The sequence below is a fragment of the Hydra vulgaris genome, chromosome 03, assembly GCF_038396675.1.
Source record: "Hydra vulgaris chromosome 03, alternate assembly HydraT2T_AEP".
Lineage (NCBI taxonomy): Eukaryota > Metazoa > Cnidaria > Hydrozoa > Anthoathecata > Hydridae > Hydra > Hydra vulgaris.
The window spans coordinates 52,413,974-52,437,725 of record NC_088922.1 but is presented as its reverse complement, the minus strand read 5'-3'; the positions used below and the strand labels follow the sequence as shown (position 1 = coordinate 52,437,725).

The following is a 23,752-nucleotide window of genomic DNA, read 5'->3' as shown; positions in this document are numbered from 1 at the left end:
TGATGGGCCTACTGCTGATAAACTATAGTTGTATGTTAGTTGTGGTTCAAAGCTAAAACATTATCTTTTTATGCAAGCTTTTACAAGAAAACATAAAATCTGGTAATAGGACGAAACAAAACTTGGTTTTTTAGTATACTGTATACAAGAGTTTAGTAAAAAAAGATAATATACAGGCTTTGGTGCAAAGAAATAACTGTACAGGTAGTAAAAACTGGTCTAAAACAGACTTGTCAGCTAGGAAAACTGCCCACCTTATTGGTTTTTTGCATTGGCTATTAAAATTTTTTTAATGTTTTAATAAAGAAGATTGATATTTTTGATAAAAAAAGATTTCTTTCTGGAGATATAGAAATGATTTTGATAACTGATTAGGTTTTAGTAATATGTTTTGATAGTTGTACTGTTTTGAACCATATTGTTTTGTATTCTTTCAGCTCATTTTTTTCAATTTGCATTTTTTTTTTTTTTTTACTCTGTAGTGATTCTAATTTTTTTTTAAATTTGTTTCTTTTCTCTTTGAATTTTTTCAGTTACATGTTCAATTTGTTTTGTTTTAGTTTCTGTTTGTGCTATTTTGCTCTGTCGTTATTCCAGGGCAAGTCAAATAGACAAATTTGAAAACATTTTTTTTTTTTGATAATGGAAAGGATAATATATCAAAAAAAGAATTGTTGGTGACAGGCTTTTTAATATTTCCTTATTCAAACTTTCTAATGCTTTATAAAAAAAAACGTAGGACTTGATCAAATTTTTGGAACTTAATTTTAGCATTTTTTTATATCGTTGTTTTATTTAACCTTTTAATTTTGTTATAACATCTTTTATTGTACTTCTATCAATTTTTTAAGTTATTCTTTCTTTTATTTATAATAACAAATTGGCATATAAAAAACAAGTAAACTTGATTATTTTTATATATTTAATAATTTTCAGAATTATATTTATAGGTGTGTTAGTTGAGATCATTTGTTATATATATATATATATATATATATATATATATATATATATATATATATATATATATATATATATATATATTTATATATATATATATATATATATATATATATATATATATATATATATATATATTTATATATATATATATTTTTATATATATATATATTTTTTTTTATATATTTTTATATATATATATATATATATATAAATATTGTTGTTTATATATTATATATATATATATATATATATATATATATATATATATATATATATATATATATATATATATATATATATATATATTTACTATTTACCCTAGTTACTTAAGGCAACTTACTAAAATTTAATTTATTCCTAAACAAAACTAAATTGTTTAAGCAACCCTGACCGTTAAAGATAAATGAACCTTACTTGTCATGATGACATTATTCATGGTAACAGTGAATACTGGAAAAAATTGAATAATCACAAAAACCATAGAAAACCAGTTTTCATGCCAGAAAAAAAAAAAACTTAATGAAAAAAGTAAAAACAATAATAATATAATAAATTTTTTTAAATATCTAAACAAAACATACCAATTCAATGCTAACAAGTGAATTAAGAATTAAATTTTCACATATTTCACGGGAAGGAGAAATATTATGCAAACGAAGAAACAAGTCTACAGCAATCTGATGCCAATGACAAGTTTCAGGATTAATACGATTCCAAAGACTTTCAGCAATAACCTTTAAAAAAAATCAGAAAATAATATGAATGCATTAAAGAATTTTTGATACTCTGATTTGCATGTAATGATGCAAAGATTCAAAAACACAACTTTTGATACACTAGCTTGTAAAGTGTTGTTGTTTTTTAACCCAACGTTAAATAGTACCAAAAATGAAGTCACTAGTAAAAATCATTCAATTTTTTTTTACCCTACTTTTGTAAATGTTGCTTGTTTTTGGTACTATTTGACTTATTAAAAAAAAAAACAGTTTTTAAGTCTAAGAATCAAAAATGCATTGTTTTATCCCTAATAAATGATTATCTTTTTTCATCAAGAATCTTTTTTTTTGCTGAAATAAATGACATACATTGTATAAGTTTGTACATTCAAGCCATGCCAAGTTGTTGAAAGATATAAGAGGCACAATGTTACTAGTAATTTCTGGAGTTTTTCCAGTAGGTTGAACACTCTGAGTAACATTAACAAGATCAAGCAAAGCATTTATTGCTGATGACTGAACATCAAATGAACTTCCATTGCAGCAGCAAGAAATCAAAACTTGCAACCAATCAGGGATTTCGTTTTCTTTTCCTAAAGCACTCAAAATTGAAATCAAAATAAATACTTTTATTCTAAGTACTATCAAAATAAAGAAGTATTAAAAGTATATTAAAAAAAAAACTAACAAAAATATTCTGTTCACTTAAAGACAAAATAAAATAAAAGAGGTGTTTTACCTGCAGTGCTCTGTTCGCTTAAAGGCAACGGAAAACAAGCTAATTGTACCAAATAACGACAAAATGTCTGAAATGTTTTAACTGCTGTTTGATTCAAATCTGGATTAACAACTGAACTCTTTTCATTACTAATGGCGTCAAACTTAAACGTTGAATGGTCTTGAAATAACACTCTCATTTTCTTTTCTCTTTTTATTAACTTCCCTTCTACAAATTTTGAAAATAGAAGTTTAGATAATGAAAAACAATCTGTATACAATGTGCTTTTTTGATAGGTTAAAACAACTTTGATATCATGCAAAGGACTAATCATTCCAGGAGACTTTTGCATATTTATGGCAGCAATATCTACGGTATCCATAGTTTTGTCTGGTAAGTTTGGAGAAAGTCGCGATAATAGTTTTGATATTAAACAGATTCCTTGATAAAGAGTAGACAGTTCTAGAAGATCAATGTTATTTATTGTTTCAGATATGATTAATTTTAAAAGATTAGGCCAATGTTCAGTTTGCACTTCAGTAGCTGATTCCTAAAATTACAAAAGAAAAAAAAACCCTATTAAAAACCCTAATATTAACATGGAACCATGCTAAGTATTATTGAACACAAAGAAGAAATCACGGCGAACACCTGGTTGCAGAATTAGAGTAGAGTCCTCGAATTTATTGTTGTTTGAGAGTTGACTGCAAGATATTAATTTGATAAGTACTTTATTTGAACTGAAATTTTTTGGAAGTACATTATAAATCACAAAAATTGGAGAAACTAGCATAGAGCCAAAGAACAAACAAAAAACTAAATTATAAGATTGTTAAAATTTTTTTTTAAACATCTTCACTTCGGAAAAGGCTGCAAGCAACCACTATCAGAGTTGAAAGTTACTGGAAAAGAAAAGATGAAGTTTATGAAGTAAGGCAACGATTAACAGATTACTTAAAAGATCGCAAATTATATGAATCAGGAAAACAAGATAGGAACAAGGGAGCGAATTCTAAAGAACAGGTACTTGAGGAAAAAAACTAGACAAATAAGAATTTTTGAAGCACTTAGGAACAGTCACAGTAAAAGGATCAGACCTAATTGAATTATTTTAGTAGATGGCACAAGCGACACTAGCTCATTAGAGCAGCGCCCATTATTGTATTTATTCCATACAAGGATGGATTAGAGATTTAAAGAGATAAAGAATAGAATAACGAGTAAGAAAGTAGCAAGTACAATAAGGAGATGCAATATTAGCAGATGCTAATCTTGCAATTGATTTGATATATGGTTTCCAAGAAAGATCGAAAGTGTTAATCCTAGAAGATGAAGGGTAGATGCCTCATCGAGTATATTACCCTTCATAAATATATAGATCTTGATTGTTGCAATAACAATTTGCTGAGTTTTATCTGAGTTAAAGTTTACCAGCCACTGAGAGCCTGATGCTGTAGCAGAAGATTCTTTCAAAGCTCAAATGCCCCCTCCAAGCAATCAGAAAGTGTTGGCTTTTTAACAAAACAAGAATATATGGTAGTATCATCAGCGAATAATGTCACCTTAGATGTGAGAGTTTCTGGGAGATTGTTAACATAAATTGAAAAAAAGTATAGGGCTAAGAAGTTACAAAATATAAAGAAAAGTGCGGTCCATCAAGAACAACTTTTATACTACGACTGGTAAGGAAGGATTTAATAACCTTAAAGATGTTACTTGATACACCGTAAGAATTGAGTTTATGGAGAAGACCAACACGCTCAAAAACCTTGCTTATGATAGTAAGAAGACTAATGGGACGGTAGTTAAACAAGCCAGATTGGTACCCAGAATTGATAACAGGGATACAGCTATTGCTTTCCAGCAGACTGGAAAACAAGACTCTGATAAGCACTTGTTAAATAGTTTTGAAAGTATAGACAACAGCTTCGGAGGACACTTCCTTTTCTTCACACTGTAACAGGTATGTTGTCTAGACTACAAGCTGTAGAATAGTTCGAGTGATACAAATGTTAAGCAATTGATCAACCTGTTTGTCGGCTATATCAGGTAGGATGTGATTAGTGAAATAAAGAGATGAGATTGATGAGAAGTTCTTAGCAAACAGTTCAGCTTTGTCTTTAAGTGAGGTAACAAAATCTGAACCATGCAAGAGAGGTGGAATAACAGTTTTGCCCTTATTATTGAAATTGTTAGAGACTCTCCAGAAGTCTCTGGAGCCTAATTTTTGAGAGGAAATACGAGATTTCGTGACCTGAGAATAGCAGGCTTTTAGACAATACCTTTTTACAACGGTTTCTAGCATTAGTAAACAGACATCTGTTTTCTGGAGAATTGTTTTCCTGATAGTTATGAAAGCAATGGTTACAAATAGAAATTGCAGCAGCACAATGGGAAGAACATCATGGAGAAGAGTAAGGCTTGACATGGAAATGTCAAGAGGGATTAAAAGATTCTATACCAGCCTTAATCCAAGAAGTTACATAAGAAGCACATTTGTCAGCAGGAAGACAAAAGATTTCTACCCAGGGGCTATCACAAAAAAAATCATGGAAAGAGTCCCAGTCAGCTTTAAGGTAGTTGTAAGAGGTACAATGATAGGGTACAATGATAGGTACAATGATAATTCTGATGATGAAGAAGAATGAGATGATCAGAAGCGCCTAAGGGTGATCAGAAGAACCCTGATCAGAAGCGCCTATTGGTAAATGTGGAGAAACTGAGCACTGACTAGGATCAGAAATAAGACATAAGCCAAGCAGAGAAGGTAAATGATTCGGATTGTCTGGTAAACAAATTGGAAAGTTGACTATTTGTGTTAGAGATTAAGAAAGGCAAAAGTTCTGGGTCTTATTGCCTGTAGAGTCACTGAAACTAGAGCCAAGCCATTCAGTGTGATGATCACCACCAACAACAATATTGGCTGAAGGATAAAGAGAAAGGGCTTGGTCAACTTGCTCAGAAATAACATTGAAAAGAGTGCGATCATGAAGAAGAACGATATAGAAAGAAAGAAAGGTGATAGAGTGAAGTGGTGCTAAAAGAAAGCACATAAAACTGTCAATTCAAACCTAGTTCACATAAAGCACATAAAACTGTTTCAATTCAAAAAATTCAAACCTCCTGACAAATTCTTAAAATTTAAATGCCCAAACCAAGCATGTGACTTATGGAGTCTTTACAAAATAAAGGAAGATAACCATCAACACTAAGATCACAAGATAAGGCATCTGAACTCAAATTAGTCTCACAAAGAGCAAGTAGGCCTTGTGAACCTTGCAAAAGATAAAACTCAAAAGAAAACAAGTTACTTAGAAGACCATGAATTTGAAGACCACCAGCTGGCCTCAGAACCATAAAACTGAGTTTTAGAGCTGTACCCATATTAGGAGATAATAGAATGAGTCGTAAAAACAGAGAAAATAGCAAAACCCATGCATCGAGACAAAAAGATCCAGCATTCAACATCCTAAACTGGAAACATAAATATGTCTACACCTTTCATAAATACATCTACACCAGCCTAATAAATGAAGAAGGGGTGCAAAGCTATTCAACAGATAGAATCTGTTTACCCTTTAAGTCTTTGTCAAAAAGGCCTTTTACAAGATAGTAGCTGGTTGCATTTAACATCTGTCCAAGATGAGTATTTTTATTGAGACACCATTTCTTGCCTTTACTCAACTAAGATCTTCAATGCAGGGAGTGTGTTAAGTCAGAGTTGGCTTCTCCTAGCCTTTGCCTAATAAAAGTATCCTACAAGCATATCCTACATGATGCGGGTGGTAAATTTGAGTAGAGCTTTTTTTTTTCTTTTGAAAAATTTTAAAATTTTACTAAGATTTGCTGAATAAAACTGCTTCCTTTACAATCCATTTCTTAAAATTTTTGCAGTTATGTAAATAAGCATAATTAGCAAAAAATGATCATAATAACTTATTGTATAGCGTAGTATGGCCCAAGTTAGCGGTAGTGGTGTAGTGGTAGAGCGCTCGCTTCATAAGCAAGAGGTTCCGAGTTCGATCCCCACCACGCCCCTGGTAGTACCGCGCTCAACTTGTTTCTCTGCGCAGCGGCCTTGTTCGTCAAGGCTCGTGTTTCGAAGTTATAGAGTTGAGAGAGGGTTATAACCACAATTAAGTAGCCTCCTCATTTGTAGTGGCCTTCTGGGCATTGGGGAGGTGAAATAACGAAAAAAAAAAAAAATATTTCAATTATACATATTGTTTACACTTTATGCCTACATAACCAGTTTAAAAGGCAGTTTTTTCCTGTAGTTTTATTCAAACTATTTTAAACCAATAATAAATAAACGCTAACCAAAATAAATAAAATCAGAAATTGAGAACAGTTCTTACCAGTAAAACTATATCTAAAAGATAGTCAGTCAAACTAAATATTTCTGAATGTGTTGGATCCTCTATTCTGACTAGTTGTTGTAACTCAGTTACAAAATTATCTTTGAAGTTTTCCTCTGTATAGGGTTTAGAACATCTCTTGAATATCTTTCCAATATAATCCCACATAAAAAATGGTTCAAAAGAGTTAAATAATAAATTAGAATTTTTAATAAGCTCAGCGTGCATCAACGATAACTCTTTATAACCATTTAACTTTTTATCCACAGAATCCTCTGTGACCTCAGAGTGTTTATATATTGCACGAAACACCTCTAACATGACTTCTTCCAATATTGAAGATCCAACTTCTGGTTTATCAAGTAATGTGATCAAAATTCGAAATGGCTTAAGTCGAAACTTACTAGAGGAGTCTCTAAAGTTATTATTTTCAGACCCATATTGAATTGAATCTTTAAACAACACTATTACAGCTGCTGTGAGAGGGAGCTTTGAATATAAGTTAAAATAAGAATCAGTAACTGATTTGTCTTCTTCCTCATCTTCAACACTGACACTTTGATTCCCCTCAGTTGCGTTTTTAGAGTCTGTGTTTAAAAACCATTGAAATATTCTTCGATTCAAAGACATATCTCTACGAAGAAGTACACCAAGCGCATAGGTTAAAAGTTTAACTATATGATATTTACAGAATGGAGAACTATTAAAAGAAATATAAGTTATCGCAAAATCTAGTGTTATTCTTTGTGTCAAAACATTTGTATCATCAAAAGCAGCACATAACGCATTCACCTAAAATAAAAAATGTTTGTACACTAAATTTACCAAGAACAAAAATTTTTTGTAAGCAAGTATAAATTTAAGTATAGTTCTGAACAAGCAAACAAAATTTCAACTATTTTATAAAAATGTATACAACAAATATTAGACCCAAAAAATTTATACAACTTTTACCATAAGATTAGTATCATAGCCCATTATCTTCAAGCTATTCTTGTTTTGATGTTTGGCAACATGACTTATGACAAAGGTCATTGCTGCAAGCCGAGTTTGGGATGAATGAAGCACACAATCCCATAAGCATGTGAAAAACATTTCTTCATCTACAAAACCACAAAGTGTAGATAAGATTTCAATTGTTCTAAGATAAAAGTAAACAAAGAAAGAAGATAAAAACAACAACAATAACAGCAAAAAAGTTAATATATGTTATTATGTTACACATTTATGTATGCATGAGCATAAAACTGAAGTTAGTTAAAACTGAGGTTATTTGAAACAGTTTAGTAAAATAAATAGATAAAAAGTGAAAAAAAGGTGGTAGCTAGTATTCCACACCATAAATTAGTTATTAGCAACTCAAAACAATGAAAAATGTAATAATAATAAATTGATTTTTTTAATTTTAAATAATAATAATAATAATAAGAAGAAGAATAATTTGATTCTTTTAATTTTAAGGTTTGGAAATTTAAAAATTAAAAAAGTTAATTATGCATACATTGTGAGAAATAAATTCAGGCAAGTAATGATTAGATGGTTAAAAAACATAAACTTTTCTTTTTTGTGGAATAAGAAAAGATACTAGAAATATCTGTTAAAAGTAACAAATAATCATCTGGCAGAACTTAGAATACTGAGAGAAACAAGAAAAAAAAAACAAATGCAAAATTCAGAATTAAAACTATGCAAAACTTTATAATTAATGGAAAAATCTGAAAACAAAAAAAACAAAAAAATTAAAAACATCTTTTTGTAAAAAAAGGTGTAGTCATAAGCTAGCAAGATCATTTATTCAAATGTTTGTTTCAAAAGTTTAAATAAAAATTACAGTTAATATAAACACTATTGTGTTTAATGAAAAACAAAATAAATAAATAAATAAATTATACATCAGGGTTGGACAGAAATGAATCAAGTAACTCAAAAGAATAATCGTAAAAGATTATTCTTTTAAGTTACTTTAAACTACAAGTAAGTTGAATTAAATCTTTCTGTTGCAATGGAACGATTTAATTACTTTATTTTTGTTTCTATTTTTACAAAGAATTGTTCAAAACCTTTTTTTTTAACTTGACTTACTTATCAGAGACTTTTAAAAGACTAAGTAATTTTTTGAACAATTTTTTTTTTGTGCAACTTTTTGGAAAAAATAAATGTTTATACAATTTAAAAATAACATATGCAACACTTTTTAATAATTTAAGTAAAATTTGTTTATTTATTAACCAATAATTAGAAGTAATTAAAACTGTTTTGCATAGCTTTAGTAAAATGTTTCAAAAGATAAGTTTTTAAGTAATTTATTTCAAACGCAACTAAAAACGTAACAAAAAAGTAATTTTTGCTGTGAGTTTGAGTTTTTTGAGTTTTATTTTAGTGCGTGCATATTTTCTTTTTTTTGTAAGGAATTGTTTTTTTTTTGTATTTTTTTAGTTTTTGGCCATTCTTGTCCAAGCCTGATATATAAGTGGCAATAGATCATAAAAAAAGATCTAACATTCAGACTTTAAATTTTTAATTTTCAATGCTCAACTATAACTTTGTTGATTATGTATTTTGTAATCAAGTTATTATATGGCCAACACAAATAGACAAATTTGTTATGTAAAGCAATGCATTTTACTGAGAGGTTACACAATGTAGGAAGTATAATAGACTGCATAGAGATAAAAATTCAAAAGTCATCAAATTGGAAAACACAATATCAAACCCTTAGTATTTATAAAAGTAATACACATTAAAAATGTTGGTTGTTACATTAAAGAATTTAGGATAATTTAGGATATGTAAAAATGAGTTGTAGCTAACAATGCTAGATCTCATCGATTACATATGTTATTTGAGAAGTTTAAAATTAACATCGAAATTAAATTTGAATTAAAAAATCTCAAATGTATAGAAATTAATCTAATGTAAATTAAATTAATTAAAAAAGATTTATCTACTTTATTTATTATTTATTTTTTTTGCATACTAATTTGTTCAGTACTTTGACACATATTTTGTAACTATTTTCTTTTTCTCAAGTTTTTTTGATGACTAGTTTTCACTGTATGTGTTAGGAAAATATTTTATTTTATCAATAAATGCATAGAATCGAACATAATTAAGAGTATTCTGTATTGTAATGTTTGTTGTCTTTTGTTTGTGCCTTTATTATCCCAAAATGCATAGCAACTCATATCTATTTACACTAATAGTGAAAATAAACAAAAAAAAATTTTTCAATTTCAATTTTATTTAAAAATATTACTAAATATTGTTTAATAATAAAATTTTACTTAAAAAAATTAGCTTAATTTTACCACAATTTTTTTTTTTTTTACTAAAAACTAAATTTTATATTTTTGAAATAAGTTATATTTTTTATTTGTTACCCACTAACTTTTAAAAAATAAAAAATCATTACTAGTTGCAAAGCCACAATTTAAATTTAAGAAATAATAATTTAAAAGATTTAAACGTATTTTAATTAATTTATACAAAAATAGAGAAAAAAAAGTAATTAGTTTATATTAAGTATTAAAAAAAATGTAAAATTTAATTTAGTTATTTATTATTAAAAAACAAAAACATTCCATAATATATTTACATAAAATAGTTTTTCAATTGAACTCATTTTGCAGTAATTAATTATATTGCAGTTGTTAAAAAAAAGTTGGTTTCTTAAAAAATATATATAATAATAAAAAGAACTTTATGATGTCAAATTCAAATATGCCAATGTGTTTAGCATTCTTTATTTAAAATGAGGCCTGTATATACAAACACACACACAGACATATATATATATATATGCATAAATGTATGTATATATAAATATAAGTGAATTTATTCTCTGTAAATAAGATACACTTTGTTGATTTGGAATGATAAATGAAACCATCTAGTGCAAATAAGTGTTAGGTTCTAATTATCAACATAATTGTAACCATCAACACACCTGTTATAACAACTAGAAAGATGTATAATTTTAATGCTAATGCATACACAAACATGAAATTTAAAAACTTTTAAATTAAAAGTCCTTTTCAAAAATTAAGAGTCCTGTTTCAAACTGTCAAAGTTAATCCAAAACAAAAACTGTAGAATATATAGACTTACATTGTAAGAAATAAATTTTATTTAAACATTATTTCTTATCTTCATTTTGAAAACTGAAAAGCATTTAAACATGAATAAAAAATTTATTTAGAAAAAAAACATATCTATATATATTTACCGTGACGAAAACTCTGATGCTTCTTCAATTCCAGGAAATAAAGCCAATAAAAAACCTGACAAACCTGGATAAAGTAGTTTTTTTAAAGGTAAAAAATGATTCTCATATAGATCAAGCAACTGTGGCTTAACAGACATTGAGGCCTGGCTCAATAAAGGATACAAACCAGTTGTATATATAAAAAGATCCTGAGCTAATCCTGCCAATCCGATTTGAGAGAGAATCAAATTGTATGTTTCAAGAGCTTTTAGATGTACACCACTTGGCAATGCTGGGTGAAGACACTGAGCTAGACGTTTACCAATAAGTAATTTTCTTGGCAAAACAGCATATTGACTATATAGTTGAATCACCTAAAATGGATATAAAAATATGAAAAAACAAATTAAAAAAAACAGCAACAATAACAACAACAACAACAACAATAACAACAACAATAGCAAGAGTATAAATAACAAAATCAGTATTGCACTACACTTTATAAACAACAACAGTAAAAGTATAATAAATAACAAAATCAATATAGTGGCACACTTTATAAACGATAAACAATTGTTGCTTACTTAATATTTTTTAAATAACTGGTACACAATTATTTAAATATTTATCCTCAAAATTATTATTATTATTTTGATATCTTCGCTTCCAACAAGGCTGCAAGCAACCACTAATTAGTTAGAAGTTACTGGAAGAGAAAATATGAAGATTGTAGAACAAGATAATGATTGACAGACGCTTAAAGGATTGCAAATTATATGAATCAGGAAAACAAGATAAAGGAAGCGAAGTCCAAAGAACTGATGTTCGAGGAAAAAAACAAGATGAATAAGAGTTTTTGGAGCACTTAGGAACAGTCACAGAAAAAGGATGAAACTTAATTGAATGACGAGTAACATAAGAATGAATTTTAGTAGAGGGCACAAGAGACGCTAGCTCTTTAGAGCAGTGCTCATTATAGTATTTGTAGGAAAGAGAATGAGAAGCAACAATATGACGTTGTTTTAATGGTCAGAGGATGGCTGCAAGAGCAGGTCCAACTATAGTTACAATGTGCTTTTGCACTTGCCTTGCCTAAAAGTGAAAGAGCATCATTAGAAGATCCGCCCAAGATATGGCAACAGTATTCCATACAAGGCCGGATTTGAGATTTATAGAGATAGAGAATAGAATCCGAAGTAAGAAAATATCGAACTTGATAAAGAGATGCAACCTTAGCACATGCTAATTTTGCAATGGATTTGATATATGGTTTCCAAAAAAGATGTAAGAGTTAATCTTAGAAAGTGAAGGGTAGATGACTCATCAAGCACATTACCATTCATAAATATAGGAAGATCTAACCTATTGCGATAACCATTGGCTGAAAAAAATTGAGTTTTATTTAAATTAAAGTTCACCAGCCAATGTGAGCCCCATGCTGTAGCAGAAGTGAGATCCATTCCAAGCAATCAAAGAGTGTTGGCTTCTTATTATGACAAGAATAAATGGTAGTATCATCAGCGAACAATGCCACCTTAGATGTGAGAATATCTGGAAGATTATTAATGTAAAGAAATATTAAAGTAAGAAGAAAGCTTTTGGAGAAGACCCGCATGCCAAACTTTATCAAAAGCTTTAGAAAAGTCAAGAGCAATGGCCTTAACCTCTCCACCTTTATCTTATTGCACAAATAAAACCTATCAAATAAAACCTATTATTACTGTTAGCAAATCAGCTGTAGAAGGAGAAGATCGAAATCCATATTGATGATCAGAAAGTAAGTTATTATATTCAAGATGAGAAATTAAGTGTTTGCTTTTGAATCTTAATTTGTTTTTTTGAATCTTAATTTCAAGGTTTCTGAAATTAAGATTCAAAAACCTTGCTTATGATAGGAAGAAGACTAATGGGACTGTTAGTTAGACAAATTAGATTGCTCTTCAGAATTTTTAAAAACAGGGATGACAGATGCCGCTTTCCAGCAGGCTGGAAAATAAGACTCTGATAAGCACTTGTTAAATGGTTTTGAGAGAATAGACGACAGCTCTGGAGAACAGGTATGTTGTCCGGGCCACAAGCTGTAGAAGAGTCTAAGCAGGAAATCACTTAAGATACAAAAGCTGGAGTGATATGAATGTCAAGCAATGGATCAACCTGTTTGTTGGCAATATCAGGTAGAACGCAACTAGGGGACTTAAGAGATGATATTGATGAAAAGTTCTTAGCAAACAACTCAACTTTGTCTTTAGGTGAGGTGACAAAGTCTGAATCATACAAAAGAGGTGGAATTACAGATTTGCCCTTATTATTGATACTATTAAAGATTCTCCAAAAGTCACAAGAGTCTAATTTTTGTGATGAAATATAAGATTTTATGACCTGAGAATAGCGGGCTTTGGCGTTAGACAAAACCTTTTTACAATGGTTTCTAGCAGTAATAAACAGAGGTCTGTTTTCTGGAGAATTGTTTTGCTGATAGATATGGAAGTAATGGTTTTGATTGGCAATTACAGCAGTACAATGTGAGGAAAACCATAGAGAAGAGCGATACTTGACTTGGAACCGTTGATTGGGAATAAAAGATTCCATGCCAGCCTGAATCCACAAAGTTATGTAAGAAGCACATTTGTCAACAGGAAGACGAAAAATTTCTACCCAAGGGCCATCACGAAGAAAATCACAGAAAGAGTCCCAGTCAGCTTTAAGGCAGTTGTAAGAGGTACAATGAGGGGGAATCAGATGATGAAGAAGAATGAAATAATAGTTTTAGAGATATCAAATCGTGATCAGAAGCGCCTAAGGGTGAATGTGGAGAAACTGAGCACTGACTAGGATCAGAAACAAGACATAAGTTGAATAGAGAAGGTAAATGATTCGGGTTGTCTGGAAAGTAAGTTGGAAAGTTGACTATTTGAGTAAGGGATTGAGAAAGACTTAAGTTGTGGGCTTTAATGCCCGCAGAGTCACTGACACTAGAGCCAAGCCATTCAGTGTGATGAGCATTAAAGTCACCAACAACAGCAATATTGGCTGATGGATAAAGAGAGAGGGCTTGGTCAATATGATCAGAAATAACATCAAAAAGAGTACATTTTTGAGATGAAGAAGAGCAATATAGAACAAAGAGAAAGGTGGTAGAGTGAAGCGGTGCTAAACAAAAGCACATAAAAGAATAGTTTGTGGATTCAAACCTAGTTTCTCGACAAATGGATGGATTCTTACGAATGTAAATGCCCAGACCGAGCATGTGACTTCTGGAGTCTTTAGAAATTAAAGGAAGATAACCATTAACATTAAGATCACAAGATAAGACAGCTGAACTCAATATAGTCTCACAAAGAGCAAGTAGGTCAGGTAGACTTTGCAAGAGATAAGACTCAACAGAAGAAAAATTACTTCGAAGACCACTAATATTAGGAGATAATAGAATGAGTTGCCTAGTCATAAAAACAGAAACACAAGCAAAACCCATGCATTGAGTCAAGAAGATCCAGCATTCAACATCCTAAACTTTTAAATAACCTTTAAAATGTGAAAATATGCACATCAAAAAGGTAAAAAAAAAATTGCTATATAAAAAATATATAGATTATCTATAAAAATAGTTATGCTTTTATAATAATTCAACAATTTAAATTACAAAAAGAAAATATAATACCGAGAAAATAAATACCTACAAAAATTAATACTTAAGAAAACATGTAATATAAATTAAATTGAGTTAGTTAGAAACTAGCTAAATTGTTGGTATGATGTCAAACATGTAGTTGTGCTCTAATTAAATTTCCGCATGAGAAGTAGTTCTGCAATTTTTCTAATGGCTTTTGTAAAGTATTTATTCAAAAAATTTTTCAAAACAAACATATCTAATAAGTTTATATCTTTTTAATTAGTAATGATGATGAAGTCATTTTATATAATTGTTTCTTATTTGTAATTCATTTTTGTAAAAACTTTTTTTTATGGTATGAGGAATACATTTTCTAAGTTTCCAGAAAATAGAGTGACCAAAAATAATCAGTTATGATGTAAAAAGTTGACATGTGGCCCAGTCAATATTATTTGAAGTTTTATTAATTTTGCATTATATTGTACTTTAAAGTTCATTTTATGATATGCCATAAATAAATATATATGCTAGTATTTTTATTTTCACAAGATTCTTCATAGGAGGTCTTCATAAGAGCTGCATGAGGTTGCATGACTTGCACATAATACTTTGATTGACAACATAGCCATGGTTATTTGCATGTTTGATAATTAGCTAGTTTTAAAATGCCCAGAAAAATCATACTAAAAAAAATTAAAAAAAAAAGTGCTGCAAACTTAAAAAAAAACAAAAAAACAAGAAAATAAAAAAAGATAAACCTGAAAAAATAACCCATAAAAAAAATATATTTTTTTTAATTCAAAGGCATTTCACTTACCATAGTCTGCAGGAAAAATATAACTTGAACATAAAAAAGTTTAAATATATTAAATTAATTGTAGAAATTAATTTTATATTTGCATAGCACACAAAATGCAACAAAGTTCAATGTAACAAGCTGACAGCCATGCCTCAAGCATGGCTGTCAGCTTGTTATTGGGTGCGGGTTCAAATAAAGTAAAACCTTTCTATTTTTTTGATGTTTTACAAAAAATCAAAGCTTCAAAAATTTTAAGTAGTTACCTTTTTTTGAAATAATTAAGATTAGATTTAATAACTGTGAAACTTTGATCTTTTATTAAGTAAAGTTAACTTTTAAATTTGAAAAAGACATATAACTTTTATTATTATAGAATTTTTTTTGAAGTTTATCAAATATTTATTTTTTCTTTAATTAAAATTTATTTTATTACTTCAGTTATTTTTTATTCATTTTTTGTAGGTTTAGTTTGGTTTTTTTCAACACACTTTTATAATGTGCTAAGTGTCAAAACATCCCAAGATTTGTGGCATAAATTATCAAAACCAAAAACCTGATCAAACAAGGCGTGCATCTGCAGGCACTGCCTGTGAAGGCTTGTTCTAGATTTTTGAAAGACTTTTAGTGTACAATTAATACTCTGGTGTACAAAATTGAGACAGGAGAACATGAAGATGGGAGAGAGTTCTAAATTATTGAAGTGCGAGGGAAAAAACTAAATGAATAAAAATTTTTAGAACATGAAGGGACAAACACAGTAAAAGATACACTTGAAAAATGATGGGTCAAGCCAGAATGAGTATCTGTTGATGAAACTAGTTAATGGCTTGTTTGAGTAGCAACTAGTATTTGTAGAAAAAAGAAAGATATACAACCTTACAACAAGAGTGGCTGAAGCTTGGTAGATAAAGCAGGTCTGGCTGTGTTTACCTGTCTATCTGCTCATACCTGCTCTATCTGCTCATAACTGCTCTAACTTTTTCTAACAAAGAAAAAGCATTATTAGAAAAACCAGCAAATGTGGTTTCCATGAGAGGTCAGCAGTGAACAGAACAGGAGAAGGAAGATCATTAATGTAGATAAGAAACAATACAGGACTAAGGATAGAACCCTGTGGTACATTAGAAGTTATTGGAAATGAAAAAGAGTGTTTGTCTAGAGGATGACTTTAAACCTGTGGTTAGAAAGAAATAACTTAATTATCTCAAAAACTTTCCCAGATACACCATATGAAACAAGCTAATGGAGAAGACTCCAATTGTAGTTAAATAAGTTTTAACAGTTTATAGATAAATTGTAATTTTTATAAACTTGAGATTGTTTGCCAATTGTAAGGTACTCATTTATCCTTGTTGTTAAAAAATAATAATAAAGTGTTAGGCCTTTGCAAATGACAGACAATAAATACTAAATCATAAAGTTTTTATAAATAAATAATAATCTTTTAAAAAAACAATTTAAAAAAATCTGAAAGAAAAAAAATAAGGAACTTCAAATTATTAAAAAAAATGTCTAGAGGTTTCTCCAAAATAACTGGGATTACAGCCAGCATAAGAAAACAGCTGGTCAAATCTAATGTTGTACACAACATTAGATTTGACCAGCTTAGGATGTGAATATTTGTAATTTATTGGTTGTTTTGTAATTTATTGGTTGTGAATATAAACTTAATTTCTGGTGTCAACTCACTGATTATTGCATAGAATAGTCAACTTCAAAAACAATGATAGTTCTACTTCATAGTGATTACTTATGCAAATAATGATAGTCATACCGATTTGTAAGTAGGCTATATCTTTATATGTATCTTTGTGATATCAATGTGACAACTTTTAAAACACTTCTAACATGTTTGCTACTGATTAATTTAAATTTTGGTTTCATGGTGTTTTTACATGATTTTATAACTCTTTCATTTGTCTAGAGTGGAGTGGAGAAGTTGGCCCCAAATTGGGCATCTCTCCAAATCTAATATACTATCTATTTGCAAATCTATCTAATACAATATTTTCTGTTCATAAAAAAAATCTCTGCCCCAAATCCATATATGAAATTCACGCAGGTAGGAGATTCTTTTTTTTAAACTTCTATTTCATAAGCAAGCTGAAAACAACACATGCTAGAAAAAAATATTATAGAAATCTAGAAAATATAATATAAAACATAATACAGCTACTAAATCTTTAACACCATTTACCTTGTTAAGTTTTCCGAGACAAGAAATCAAGTCAGCCCATTCACTTGAATATTCAAATGTTTTAAGAGCTTTGTCAATAGCAGCAATAAACTGTTTATATTTAGGATCAGAACTAAGCTTTGCTTCATCAACCATGATAATTTATTGCAATTTATGACATGATTTTTAGTAAACTTTAATTTTTTTTAAACTATTTTTGTTAAACTTAAAATCTTGCTTTATCTAAATCAATTGGTAGATATTTAAAGAAGCTAAAATATTTATAGTAAAATACCATATGTTTTTTTTATTATTACCATTATTGTTTATCTAATTTAATATTTAAAAACAAATCTTCTTTTTTTTATGCCTTTATAACTTCTACATAGTTTTACGTATTTTATATATTATTTTGTATCTATACATTTTACAAAGTATTAAAATAAAAATAATGAATTGTAAGCAATTATCATAAAAGCACACAAAATGTATTAATAAAACTATTAATAAATAAACAATTAAAACCATTCTTTAAGCTTCTTTTTTTTCTTTTTTTTTTTGAAAATCAATTAGGTTATTTATAACTTATGATTAACATTAATTCAGAGCCAAATTATCAAAATGATAACTTTCTAATTTAAAATTTGCATTTAATTTTGTAATTGTACATTTTATTAATTATTTTATCAATTTAAAGTATATTCTCAAATATTTGTTGTAATTGGTAAGCAATCTAAAACCCTTAAATATAATTTGTGTTTTTAATTTTTAGTTGCAGAATTAGTCAAAAATCCTAATAGAAATAGGATTTTTGACTTATTGATTTTTGATCAAACCATACTTAAATGTGTACGTGATAAATACACTTGTATGTATTTAAAAAGAAATTTAAAAAAAAATTATAGAATAAGAAATAATAAAAAAATTTAACTTGCATTTGCTGGTACAACCACTGTTGAGTATGCAAGTAAAAACAATAATTACATTGGTATTAAATGTGAAGTGGCATACACGTACACTATTAAACAAACTAGTATAAAAGTTTACTGGTTTAAAATCTTTGAAAATAAATTCTGAGATTTAACAAAAATCTTATACAACAGAAACAACAAACATAATGTTAAAAAGCAAGCATAATTTAAAAAAAATCTTATACAACAGAAACAACAGACTTAAAATCTTTTTATATTCATTATAAATTTTAAAACAAATATTATATAAGTATGTACACAAAATGCAGTTTAACAATTATATACATGAATTTTTAAGCTAACTTGCAGTTCATGCAAAGAGATGTTTGTATTTAGAAATATGTTTGTATTAAAACTACTTAGTATTATTATAGCCAAATATATGAATTTCAATAACGCGAAGACCACGCTCCATTGGATTTATTAGCATTAGACCCCTTGGGGAATATACAGTTTCATTTTGTTCTTGAATGTACTGAGCTAACTTCTTCATGTGTCTTTCATATTGAGTATCAAAGCAAATGTAGATAAGAAATCCTGTCAAGCATGCACAAAACCCTTGAAACAATGAATACATGTCATGACTTTCAGCAGCATCAAAAGTTTTGTTTATTGTCTGAATAGTTTGATCGAATAAGTTTCGTGGTATTCTACCTTCTAATTCAATAGGAAATTTTTTTTGAAACTGCACAGCAGTACCTTCACTATAATCCCGTTGAATAAAAACTTTAGTGCTACCTCGATTAGGATCATTAACCATTTTCTCTAATTTAAAAGAATATGTAGATATACGTCTGTTTTTTAGTAATACTTTATTTTAGAAAGAAATACTTTTAAAGAACATATTTAAAAAATAGTCAAGACTAAAAATAGTTTATATATAGAGTTTACCTACTACTGAAAATTTAGGTTGCTTTTGTGTCAATTTTTCTAAAAAACACACAAAAATACATATAAATTTTAATTAATTTAATGTTATATTTAAATTTTTCATACATAATACTATTTGTCTCAACGCAAATATATTTACAATATATTAAAAATTTATTCAAAAATTAAAAAAAACTTTTAAAACCGTGCTTATATTCCTCTTGTCTTATGAACTTTAATTATATTTTATATATATATATATATATATATATATATATATATATATATATATATATATATATATATATATATATAATATATTCTTCCTGATGATCCAGATAAAAGTTAGATAAGTGTTTTTTACTAATTTATTATTGCTCTGTTCTTTAAGAACATTGAGCACTTTATTTGTAAAATACACTAACATAATTTACATACATATATATATATATATATATATATATATATATATATATATATATATATATATATATATATATATATATATATATATATATATATGTTATATATAAAAGCAGTCTGATGCCATAAGTAAAGGGTACTAAGAGTTTGGGTTGCAGCAGCAATCATACTTTTTATAAATGTGTGTTTAGATAACATGTCTAGCATTATACCCAAATTGCCTCCTGCCAGGGTCTTCATTATATACATCTACTATCTTATAGCCTAAGAAGTGCTGCTACATAGACTAATGGTTTGGGATGGGCAGCAATCTTTGCTTTCATTGTTCTTAATTTCTTTCTTTTTCTAAATAACTGTATGCTACAAAGATAAGTAAAATGAGTAAACAACTGCTGATTCATATACACTATTTGTATATATATATATATATATATATATATATATATATATATATATATATATATATATATATATATATATATATATATATATATATATATATATATATATATATATATATATATATACATATATTCTAAGGCTATAATTTCTGAACCGTTGTACTAGTCTGAAATTTCAAATTTAACCTTTCTACATAATGCATATAACAATATGTAAAAATCAGGAAAATCAGAGATGGTGACCCACAAAGTTTTTTTCAAATTAAATTAATGCATTATTAAATTAATATAAATATCATTAATAATAATAATATTTTCAATACATAATTTTTATATATTTATTACATTATTTATATATATTAAGTTTATATTTATATATATATACATACATACACACACACACACACACACTATATATATATATATATATATATATATATATATATATATATATATATATATATATATATATATATATATATATATATATATATATATATATATGTATATATATATATATATATATATATATATATATATATATATATATATATATATATATATATTACTGACTGTTGTGTGAATTACATCAATTTTGTAGTAAGTATGAGTATTGTTGCACAACTTTTTATATTCAGTAATGTAATCTGTTTGTATAGTGCTACTGTGTTAATTAAACTAGTATAGTTGTTTAAATAGAATTATTTAAATTTAAAAAAATAGAAATCAAATTTACTTAAATTCAATAACAAGGTGGCTATAAAAAATTATAACAATATATTAAAGGTTATAATTATAAAGAAGATGTTAATTAAATAAACAAAATATAGATTAAATAAGTAAAATGACAAAAATATAAATATAGACTAATGTTTTTAGAACTTGTTGAGCGTTTTTCTTCTAAAAAAAATTACTTCTTTTTTGAAAAAAAAATCACTCGATTGTTTATTTAAATACGTACCGCAAATTTTACAGCAACATAACCCATAATACGTAACTTCATATTAAATAGCACCAATCCAAGCTTTTTTTTATTATTAAAACTAATATTTTAGTAAAACTGCGCCCAACAGCCCTATCCTCGTCTTACCGTTGAAGGTCGCGTAAGATAACGGCTGGTTTATAATTAAACGACAAGTTTTATCATTGGCGTTAAAATAACTTGTACTATCGTATTCTTCGTTTAATAAACAGGAGGATCAAATTAAGTTAATGAAAGATTTAAGCTACAGTTTATCTGCTGTCGAAGGAATTCCACAAAAAATTTAAAAACAAGTAAATTTTGTAAAAAAAATTCATAACACTAATTTTACAACAAGCAGGTGGTATCTAAAGTAACAGCATGTTCATTTGTCCCTTATTCCACTCCCTTCAATTTTTTTACAAAGGCAATTAAAAAAAATATTTTTTGATTCAAAATGTTATTGTTTCTTTAAAGAAACAAATTCGATTAAAAAAAAAAAAAAAAAAAAATAGTTTTACCTGTAATAAGTCAAACTTCTTAAAGGCGTCTAAAAAATGTTTTTTAGACGTCTAGACGTCTTTAAGACGTCGTGTGTTTACTGGGAAAGTTAACGGAATTAATAAATAATGACTTAAGGGCATGATTAGAATACTATTTATCTCCTAATGTTTGGTAAGTCTTTAATATTTTTTTTTGTCATACCACATGTAAATACGACAGTAGTAGCTATAACACAGAAATCTATTGCAATTTAGTACTGACACTTGGAGAACTTCTAACTTTTTTCGACAAATTATTTGTATAATCTACTCTAATTTACATTTGCATATTACTAATATTTCCAAAAAATTAAAAATTTACATTTTTAAATATTTTGGCATACCTGTTTTTTTTTCTGCTTCAATTAATTTAAACTTTTGCTCGCTCAACATTTTTAAATTTTAAAGCTTGAATATAAAATTTTAGCTTGATTAAAAAATGCTTTTTAGTTACAAAAAGCATTCTTTAAACACAGGTAACTCAGTAACTAATATAATTAGCATATCCCTAATGAGCACAATTCAAAAGAAAAGAATTCGAATCAATGGGAAATAAGAAATAGTTTTCACATTTACAGTTAATTGATTTTTTTAAAACAGTAATTATATATTGATTATATCTATCCATACAATGTATGTAATCCGTAAGGATTACATAATAAATTGTTTAAAATATAAAGTAAATAAAGTTATTTTTAATTTTCTTGCTACTTTCAAAATACTTTTTTATTTTTTAAATAAAAGAACCAAACTTTTTTTTTTTTAGTTACTATGAAAATCACAGCGGTAAAAACAATAAGATTAAAAAAAAATGAAGCTCTATTTTATTTTCCACAAAAAAGGTAAAAGCTGAACATTGACTTAATCTTAAACTTAACAATATCTTTAGCCTAAAATTCGATATTTTTGAAAAAAATGAGTTTTTAGTGCGAATCATCTCCTTATACTTTATTACAAAAATTCTTGTTCGATAGTTCTTTTCATTTTTTTTTTCCATCTAGTTCATTTTTTTGTTTGTTGTATGTGAATGCCGGTGTAGTAAGAGATTTTTACTCACACTTTTTTTTTACTCCCCAATAAAAATCTGCTGGGCATTATGTGCCGCGGAATATAAAACGCGTATGAAATTTTTACTCCCTTTATGAGATTTTTACTCTCATTAGATGTTTTTATGTTTATATAATGATATAATAGCGCCTAATAATCAAAAGTCAAACTTTGAAAATTAATTTTATTTTCAGCTTTTATATAATAAATGTTACACATAGTGCATACAACTTTTAAAACATTTAATTCCTACATTTTTATATAAGGAATAAAAATTGTAAAGGAAGTAAAATTTGTTAAACTATTTTAAATAAACTTAAAGAACATAGAATATACAGGTACTTGTTTGGTCAAAAGTTGTACTTGTTTTATTAAAAAAGATAGGGGAATATGATTCAAAAATACTTACGTTTACTATTAGGCTATCGTACTTGATTATGGTACCTGCAGAATCTGAAAATCGCAGTTTTTATTTTATTCTGACTTTTTTATTTTCAATTTTTAGATTCACATCTACAAAAAAAATTTTCAAAATTATTCTTTCTAAACTAATGTTGTGAACCATCTCCTCGTAGGTTACCCTGTGTATGAGTGTATTAACATTAAATGTGTAATGTTATATGTGTATATTTCTGGATCCTTTGATTTCGCTTTACTATTGTGGAATCTGAGTAAGGACTAAGAAAAAGTATTGCCATCAAATTTAAAAAGACAAGCATTTCTATTCCTTTTTCTATATATCATTCTTAATTTTCTTATTATTACATTTAAAAAAACATTTGTTCACAGACTAAACATAAAAAGGAAAACTAATATACTTAAAAATTCTAAAAAAAAGTCTAAAAGTTATGAAGAGAGGATTATAAGGATTTTTTCTGCTAAATTTTTATTTTAAAACAGTACAACATTAAAGCGATTAGCAGTTGAATTATCAAGGAATATAGCATGTTCACTAAGCTGTGTAAGTGTTAAACTACATGGGTAAGTCAGCCA

General features: G+C 27.6%; 2 protein-coding genes across 3 annotated transcripts in view; both read right to left on the bottom strand.

Moving 5' to 3' along the window:
• LOC100209804 (protein dopey-1) overlaps positions 1-17,788 on the bottom strand; it is a 66,698-nt gene extending 48,910 nt beyond the window's left edge. The window contains exons 1-7 of the mRNA XM_065793626.1: positions 17,566-17,788; positions 10,981-11,333; positions 7,710-7,896; positions 6,756-7,547; positions 2,419-2,947; positions 2,049-2,272; positions 1,545-1,697 (exon numbers count right to left, since the gene is read on the bottom strand). Coding sequence (XP_065649698.1) covers positions 1,545-1,697; positions 2,049-2,272; positions 2,419-2,947; positions 6,756-7,547; positions 7,710-7,896; positions 10,981-11,333; positions 17,566-17,700 — 2,373 coding nt within the window. The 5' untranslated portion in view covers positions 17,701-17,788. The remainder of the gene's footprint in view (positions 1-1,544; positions 1,698-2,048; positions 2,273-2,418; positions 2,948-6,755; positions 7,548-7,709; positions 7,897-10,980; positions 11,334-17,565) is intronic.
• A 934-nt stretch (positions 17,789-18,722) lies between these two features.
• Positions 18,723-22,167, bottom strand: LOC100209431 (golgin subfamily A member 7). 2 transcript variants are annotated; one of them, XM_065793624.1, is made up of 3 exons: positions 22,057-22,167; positions 19,407-19,445; positions 18,723-19,280 (listed from the first exon to the last, which is right to left on the bottom strand). In XM_065793624.1, exons 1-3 carry the CDS (start codon positions 22,103-22,105, stop codon positions 18,871-18,873), a joined length of 498 nt encoding a protein of 165 aa, XP_065649696.1. In that variant the 5' UTR covers positions 22,106-22,167; the 3' UTR covers positions 18,723-18,870. The 2 variants fall into 2 exon arrangements, with proteins under 2 accessions (XP_065649696.1, XP_065649697.1); XM_065793625.1 differs by lacking the exon at positions 22,057-22,167 and adding an exon at positions 20,021-20,063.
• Between the last annotated feature and the right edge of the window lie 1,585 nt (positions 22,168-23,752).